Source organism: Octodon degus, unplaced genomic scaffold (genome assembly GCF_000260255.1).
Source record: "Octodon degus isolate 3935 unplaced genomic scaffold, OctDeg1.0 scaffold00031, whole genome shotgun sequence".
NCBI classification, from domain to species: Eukaryota; Metazoa; Chordata; class Mammalia; order Rodentia; family Octodontidae; genus Octodon; species Octodon degus.
In genome coordinates, this window is record NW_004524607.1 from 17,941,832 (window position 1) to 17,950,554 (window position 8,723).

The window sequence follows — 8,723 nt, forward strand, 5'->3', positions numbered from 1 at the left end:
TTGTTATTAACTCTGTCCTTCATCTTCCTGTTTTTTGTTTGTTTGTTTGTTTGTTTTATTTTTTACACTCTTAGTGAGGTGTGAGGTACAGTTCACCCTATAAAGTAAATAGATAGGATCTTGGTAATTTTCCCTGAGTTGACCAGGCTGCCTCAGCCTGCAGATGCAGGGACTACAGGCAGGCATCACCACATCCAGCTCCTATCTTTGTATCTGTAAGTCCTCTTCATCACCCCTGCTAGCCCTATTCCTCACTATTTCCAGCCCTTGGATGATTACACAGCATTCTGCCGCTGGATTTGCCGGTTCTGAACACAGCATGAATGTAGTATGTAAACTGGTGCCTGGCTTCTTTCACTTAGTATAACAATTGCATGGTTCATTTGTTGTCTAGCATGTGTTAGTACTTTATTCCTTTATTATGGCCAAGTAGTACTACAGTATGTGAATAAACTGTATCTTAGTTACTCTTCTTGTTGCTGAGACAAAATACCGGACACCCAGAGTTAAAGGGGGAAAGGTTTATTTGGGTCATAGTTTGTAGAGGTTCCATTCCATAGTTCACTGATTCCAAGGCAGGAAAAGCAACAAGAGAGACAGAGACAGAAAGGGACTAGCCTCTTTTCTGTCCCTAATATCGCACGCGGGCTACCTGCCGTAGGTGGGCCTAGCACTCACACCCATAATCCCGGCATTGAATCATAGATCAGTCACAAAGTCTAGATTCGGCCACTTAGGAAAAGTGCCCCTGCTATGACTGTCTGAGGCTTTAGGGGAGCGTGTCAACACAAACCGCAACACACCATGTTTATCCATCGGTTGATGGACTTTGGGTTGTTTACACCTCCTTACTAGTAGGACTAATGCTTCTGTGGATGTCTGTGGATGTCTCTGTGTTAGGTAAGAGGTTTTGCTCTCTGCCAGGAGCGGAGTTGCTGAGTCACATTTTAATTAACATTTTGATGAATGGCCAAAGTGTTTCAGAAAGTGAACTCAGTGGATAAAGTTCTCCATATCCTTGCTAACACTTCCCGTGGCCTTTTTTTATTGTACCATCCTAGTAGATATGAAGTACTATCTCAGGGTTAATGACTGGTAATGTCCGGTATCTTTGCCTGTGCTGATGAGCTACTTACGTTTGTTTATTGGAGAAATACAAGCTCTTTTCTATTTTTAAATTTGGGTGATTTCTCTGTATATTGCAAATTCTTTATGTATTCTGGATACAGATGACTTGATAGCATGAGTTCACTTTCTTCCCCTGTGGGTTGGCTGTATTTTTGTGTCTCCTAATATTTTTTTGAAAATAGCTCATTCTCAGCTTTTCCTGTTGTGGCGCTAGTTGTCAGCCTCATTACCTCAGGCACCTTTGATGTTAAATCCTTGTCCCTGGTGGGAGATGATGTAAAATTGGAGTTTAGTCAGAGACAAAGCCCTGTGAATGGTGCTGTTTGCAGGAACTGCCAGATAGATTCCAAATAGTCTTTTGGAATGAGGCTTTTGGGGAAGGATCACCAGACCCCTTCTGCCTACTAGTCACTGTCAGGCTGTCAAATTTCACAGCCAGCCTGGTTGTGAGGCCATCAGCTCTTCAGACCTGTGCGGAGCGGGCAGGGTGGGAGTGGGTGGTGTCACTGCAGTAGGGCAAGAAGCCTGCCCTGAGCTCACTAGAGGCCTTGCCAGGACCACCTGGCTCATTCTTTTTCTCACTCTCCCTTTTTTCCCCGTCCTCTCCCCTCCCCTTCTCTCCCTGGCAATGAAATTTCCTGTACTTATTTAACTAGGTAATTGGAATTTGAGAGTTTTCCCTTTGTAGAAAAAAATAGCGAATCAGGTGAAAGAGTTACAGAATGATGTGTTTCAGGTCCTTCGAGACATTCTCAAGGAGGTACAGAGCAACATGGTGCCACGCAGCATGCTGAAAGAGTGGGCACTGCACACACTGCCCAATGCCACGGACTACTGGACCTTCCGGAAGATGTTCACCATCCAGCTGGCACTGATAGGCTTTGCAGAGTTTGTCTTGCATTTAAATAGACTCAACCCTGAGATGTTACAGATTGCTCAGGTAACTGGAGTGAGCAGCCAGACACACCCTGTCCTTCTCCACTGCTGAGCACATCCCTGACATGTCTCCTTCTGAAATGCAGGACACCGGCAAGCTGAATGTTGCCTATTTTCGATTTGATATAAATGATGCGACTGGGGACTTGGATGCCAACCGCCCTGTCCCTTTCCGCCTCACCCCCAACATCTCTGAGTTTCTGACCACCATCGGTGTCTCTGGCCCCTTGACTGCCTCCATGATCGCTGTTGCACGATGCTTTGCCCAGCCCAACTTCAAGGTGGGTCATGGTACCTTTCCTTGGAAGGTGTAGGCCCCACAGGTCTCAGCACACGCTGGCTTTTTCATAGGACCTGCTCACCTGCTATCAGGGGGACAGAATGCTGAAGTGGTGTCCCTGGTGGCAGCAGGATGTGAAGGAACCCACTTTCCAAGAGAGAATCCAGAATGCTCTACTGGATAGTGTCCCCAGCTGTTGGCACTGCCTGTCAGTGCAGCAGTTTTGTGTTTGCCTACCCTTTTATATATGGCCCTGGCATATGGGGACAGACATGTTCAGTGTGAGGTGGCCCCTGCCTTCCAGAGGTGTAGTGAGGCAGAAAAGTTCACTTTTTTTTTTATTCACTGTTAGCTGACCCTAGAAAGGCACTCGGCTGTGTGGGTAGAAAGGACACATCCACGCTTGCCCAGCAGGAAGGTGTGTCCCCTCTTGCGCATGGGCTGCCCCAGTAGAAGAGGTGACGTCTCCAGAGGGTTCCCCGCCTGTCTGCTGGGTCATGGCCAGCCAGGCTGCTGAGGTTAGGCAGGCCCTCGAGGCCTCACCAGGAAGCTGCCCCTCCTCTGGGCTGTTCGTGGGGAAATGGGGGTCCTTTAATTCTCTCCTTTACCCAGGTGGATGGCATTCTGAAAACCGTGCTCCGAGATGAAATCATTGCTTGGCACAAGAAAACACAGGAGGATACCTCCTCTCCTCTCTCGGCTGCCGGACAGCCTGAGAACATGGACAGCCAACAGCTGGTCTCCCTGGTCCAGAAAGCTGTCACTGCCATCATGACCCGCCTGCACAACCTGGCTCAGTTTGAAGGCGGGGAGAGTAAAGTCAACACCCTTGTGGCTGCCGCCAACAGCTTGGACAACCTGTGCCGCATGGACCCTGCCTGGCACCCGTGGCTGTGACCACGGCTGCCCATCTCCTGGAATGTGAAGGAGCTGCTGGCTTCTGTGACCTCTCTCTGCCCGGTTCATTTTATTTACAGAAGGGCTGAAGTTACTTTACAGTAGTTTGTGCGTGAAAGAGGACAAGTTTAGCGTTGGAGAGAGCTGCCCCAGGATGTCAGCGAGGCCCTCAGAAATGGCAGAGCTGAGCCTACTGTAAGCTTTTAAACCCTTTTTTTTTTTTTTTTTTTAAAGGAACCAGGACTTCTGGCCTGGGATTTTTCGTGGATTCTTTTCTATGGTCCTCCCTCTGTCTGTGAGTGGACGGAGTGAGCGGTAGGAGATAACTCTGGATGTCCCTTTTTAGCTCTTCCGGAAACGACACCTTACCACGCTTTTGTGCGTTTGTACCAAGGTGTGTACATAAACCCGGGTAGGAAGGCAGAGAGGTCAGCCGCTGTGCTGTGTAAGCGGCTTTGGGAGCCTGGCTGAACCTCAGCGTGCACCCGGCAGGCTGTGTCGCCTCTCGGGGGCGGCCGTCCTCAGCCCCTGCTGGATCTGCTTTCAGCTGGGCAGATCTGGCCTGTGAGAGAGGCGCAGGTAGATCTGGGGCTTTTAATCGTTGGCTCTCTGGATGTCTTCTAGACATTTTCTCTCATTGTACCTAAAAAAAAAAATCATTTTTTCCTTCCTAAGTTAAAAAGAAAACAGCAGTGAAAGTTTCCTCCTTCAGTGTTTGTTACGTTCACATTTTTATAAATCTTGAGCAGCGAGAGTGTTCTATCTAAATTTGTACAGTGTGATTTTTTGTTGTTTTCTAGAATAAATATTTTATAAAAGGGTTTGTCTCTGTTACTTATGTTAAGGCATTTCTGTTTCTGTGCAGCATTTCTACCACTGGGACAGGGCCAGTATGGGCTGTGGCTGGTGACAGTGCAAGCTGCTGGCCAGGGAAAGTGACCCTGTGGTCACATGCGGTCTTGGCCCAGGGCTTAGAAGCAAATGCAAAGTGTACTTGGGCACTGTGGTGAGGAATGACTAGCCATCTTTCTTTGGAAGCAGGACAGCATGCCTGACCCCTTTGGCCCCCTTCAGCTGAGTCTTGTCTCAGGCCACCACTGTGTCACCATGTACAGTGTGCCAGAGGCCTCAGCTTACAGCATCTGGTGTGTGCCTTGCTGCTTCAGCTCTTGTCCGTGTGTCCTCAGAACCCTGGCCAGGCTGGCACTCGGAGAGGTTGCTTGAAGAGCAAGAAGAGCCCATGTCCTCGCAGTGTGGCACTGGTGCGTTCTAACCTGGATTCTGAGTCGTTCCCCACTGGGGAGTGCCGCGTTTCTGCAAGGAGGACAGACAGCCCTTTACTGATGCGTGTAGCTGGATCTGCGCCCCCCCCCCCCCCAGGCCTTTGATCTGACCCGACCTTCCAAGGTGTGGCTGAAGCTGACTGCTCTGGTCTCGTTGCTGACAGAAGTCTGAGGACAGACAGGCCCGCTTGTTCCCTGGTAGCAGGGCTGTGACCTGGGTATAAGCTCCTTGCCAGCAAGAGGCTCTAGTGGCTACTGTGGAGGTCCTTGCATGGGTTCTGCGAGGTAGCTGGGCCCTCAGCTCAGGAGGGACGGCTCTCTTCTTTTATAGAGAAGGGATTTCCAAGTGGGAGTGAGTAGTTTGTCCATTACTGGTGAAGCCCACCTAGCTCAACTCCACGCCTCCTCGCTGCACCCTAGGTGACGGGTGGCTGAGAACCAGGTTCTGCCCATCTGACGACGTTCCCATTCTAAGTTCTCTGCTTGAAGAGAGCTGTTTTTGTGAGAAAGTCTTGGATTCTCCAGTGACGGGAGCTGTGACCGCATTCTGCTGGTGCACGGGGGTTGTGCAGGGGGCAGGCTTGAGGCGGGTCTGTGCTTCCAGCAGTTCCTGCTATGCCCGTGGCAGAAGCGGCAGCAGCAGCAGCATCCTGTGCTCTCCACGGCATGCTGTGGATCAGGGTGGGGATGGGTAGGTGGCATCAGTGACTGCTGAAGTGGGCAAATCGGTGCAGCTCGTGAGAAGTTCAGGACTCCCACATGGCAGCCACACTGATCTGCTTGCGGCAAAACTTAACCTTTGGACAACAGCCATAGCAGGAGAGATCGCCTGGGCCTCACGTGTAGGAGGAAAGGCCAAAAGCAGATTCAGAAGACGGGGAGTTGGAGATCACGAGCCTTCACTTTCTCACCTTGGCATGTGGAGCTGGGGCCTTGGAGCCGCTTATGCCAGCTGAGGAAAGCCAGAGAAAACCTGGGTTCACAGTTGGCACCGTGAGCAGTTGTCTGATGTGCCAAACTATTCTGAAGTGGTATTAGACGTCCTGGTTTTCAATAGCAGTGAAAGGTTATAGCCATTTGGATGGTTGTTGACAGCACAGTGGCAGTGGTGACATCTGCACTGTGCTGTAGTCATACACTCCTTTGTGAGGCTGTCCCTTAGCATAATATCCTCAGCAATTACCCATCTTCTGTCAGAAAGTGCTTTTTCAGCCTGAGTGATACTCTTGGCTTATGTGTCACATCTTCTTTATTATCCGTATTAGTGAGTGCTTAGATTGCTTCCATTTCCACTGTGTGTAACGTAGCTAGGAACACAGCCGTACACATACTTCATGTCCCTAGTTGTAATTTTTTTTTTTTTTTTTTTTTTTTTTGCAGAACCGGATATTGATCTCAGACCCTTGCGCTTGCCAGGCAAGTGCTTATTCTACTGAGCCATCTCCCTGGCCTGATTGCTTGATTATATAGCGATATGACAGAAACCACCATAGTTTTCTATAACGTTTTCCATCTTTTTGCATACATTTGTTTCCTGGTTTTTGTTTGATTTTTATAGCAACCATCTATGACTGTTAAGCTTCATTGTCATCTTGATGGGAGTGGGAGCTCCCTAGGGAATGAGTAGAATGCACTTGTGTTGTGGCAGGTCGGTAACAGCCTTGATCTCCAGTGCGCTCCCCTGCTCAGCTCTCTGATGGCTGTGAATGATGCGGCCTACCGGCCTACCGTGCTGCTCCTGCCTCAAAGCCGGCTGACTGCAGTGAATCCTCTGAAACCGTAAACCAAAATATTTAACTTCTCTGAGACTGGAAAGATAGCTCAGTGGCCTAAGTGCCTGCCTGGCAAGCACGAGGTCCTGAGTTCAGTCCCCAGTACCATATGCCAGCCCCAGAACTGGTGTGCTTTGCCAGCCCTGGAACTTGGTGTGGTGGTGCATACCTGTAATCTGAGACAGGATCACTAAGTCTGAACTGCGTAGCAAGATCCTGTATCAAAAAGTGAAAATAATTTTTAAAAATATTTAACTTCTCAGGCCGGTCAAACAGCTCAGCAGATTAAAGTGCCTGCAAACAGGCGCAGGGGCAGAGGATGTGATCCAGGGCCTGCTATGCTGGCCCTGCCCCTGGGGCGCACTGAGATGGCTATTGAGACTGGGCTAATGGCACGCGCCTGTAATCCCAGCTCTTGGAAGGCTGTAAACAGGCAGATCACTACGAGTCCAATCTAGTAGTGAGACCCTGAACACCCTGTACACCCTTTCCTAAAATAAAAAAGTAAAAATTCTCAAAGTGTGCGTGTTGGGAATTTGGTCCCAGCAATGGGAAAGCTGGTAATATACCATCTTAATGGGTATAAAGTGTTTTTGTTACTGCCTTTTGGGGTGCAGAAGTCTCATGAAAGGATTTATTGTAAGCTAGCTGTGAATTAGATGGAGGGGCCTTTTGCTGCTTCAAATCTCTGCCTCCTTGTTTTGGTGCACAAAAGATTTTAGTGTAAGGAGGGATGGGGGACTACAATGAGACAAGGCAAATGTGGATTGACAGCTGGTGGTGTGACCTGGCATGGTGCTGGGTGTGGGGGACCAACCCGAGGATTGTTGCCAGCAGCATACGAGGCAGAACTGGAGAGGAAGGGCCAGGGATACAGCTCAGCTGCATAAGTGCCTGCCTGGCAAGCGCAAAGTCCTGAGTTCGATCTCTAGCAACACACACACACACACACACAAATGGAGAAGAGAAGCTGTTGGAAGCTTGGTTCTCTTGGAGAAGCTTGTGCGGGCTTTCCTGATGGGAGCCTGGCTGTTACAGGCAGAGCTCAGGCCCTCGCTGTCGCTGAGGATGGCTGTGGGACCTTTCGGGGGAGCTCTGGTTCTTTGAGCATTGCTCCCTGGCATCATGCGGATCCCTCAGCCTGCTACCACCGATCCTTTGTCCCGCTGGCCCAGACTTTCTAGCGTCCACCACTGACTTTTGGGCCTTGGCAGCACAGATACATGAAACAGGCCTACAGGGGCCAGGGAGATGGCTCAGTGGAATAAGCGCTTCCCTAGCCAGCGCAAGGGCCTGAGTTCAATCCCTAGTTTCGCCTAAAAAAAAAAAAGAGTGACTAAGGTAACTCTCACCTACGCTCAAAACGAGAGAAACAGGCCTACAGTGAGACGTCATCATGGGCTCTAGGCCTCCAGCTGGACTTGTGGGAGGCGCTGTTAGGTCTTCAGCTGGACTCGTGCAGGACATTATCCTGGAATCAGGCCTAAAGCTGGATTCTTTGGTCTTTAATGTGTGGACAGATTTCCTACATTCTTGGTATATGATTATTTGGGTGACTATTATAAGTTATCTTATAAAATATGTGTCCTGTATTATATTATTCTTGTAAAACCAAACTACAGGGGCTGGCGAGATAGCTCAGTGGTCTAAAGCTCCTGCTTAGGCAAGCTTAGGTAGGCTCAGAGGACTGCATTTGGGTTCCAGCACCACATAAGGCGCCAGCCCTACCCAGAGGGTGGGCTGAGCCAGCAAAAAAGAAAAAAACTAAACAAACAAAAAAAACTACAACAAATTTTTGCCATTTCATCCTGGGCCATTCTTGTCTCTCTGCCTTCCTAGTGGAAACAATACTCCACCTTTGGGGCCAGCATCTGCATATTCCTTTCTGTGGTGGAGGTGTTGGGACCTTTCTTTTCATTCATCTGAGCTGAGGAGGGAATTTGAAGAAGTTCCAGAAGCAGCCTGTCCTTAAGAAAAAACAATCCAATTCTTAGGATGCACCGCAGCAAGGCTTCCCTTCAGCTCCCTCCATCCATGATTGAGTTCATGCTTGGCAGTTGTAAGCATTGCTGAGTATGTGTTGGTAATTTGTATCTTCTTGGTTTTTTGTTGTCTTTTTTTTTTTTCCTGATTGAACTCAGGCCCTTGCACTTGCCAGGGAAGCGCTTATTCCACTGAGCCATCTCCCTGGCCCCTTTATCTTCTTGTTGCAGTGACTCTCCTTGCTTCAAAATGTCCTTCATTGTGTCCTCACACAGCTTGGGCTTGGCCTGCGTCGCTTGCCCTCCGTCTAGCGCTCCTGCACACATCTGCTTACTGTTTACGTTGACCTCATTCCCTTTCAACCTGTGGCTGTCCTTAGACCTAAAGTGATTCTCTTGCAAACGAAATATAGTTTGAGCCTGTTCTTTTATAAATTCATTCCAT

The 8,723-nt window shown here is 49.1% G+C and overlaps 1 protein-coding gene across 1 annotated transcript in view; it reads left to right on the forward strand.

Moving 5' to 3' along the window:
- Trrap (transformation/transcription domain associated protein) overlaps positions 1 to 4,062 on the forward strand; it is a 161,216-nt gene extending 157,154 nt beyond the window's left edge. Inside the window, exons 69-71 of the mRNA XM_023713378.1 lie at positions 1,865 to 2,068; positions 2,151 to 2,345; positions 2,957 to 4,062. Coding sequence (XP_023569146.1) covers positions 1,865 to 2,068; positions 2,151 to 2,345; positions 2,957 to 3,241 — 684 coding nt within the window. The 3' untranslated portion in view covers positions 3,242 to 4,062. The remainder of the gene's footprint in view (positions 1 to 1,864; positions 2,069 to 2,150; positions 2,346 to 2,956) is intronic.
- Positions 4,063 to 8,723: the final 4,661 nt, after the last annotated feature.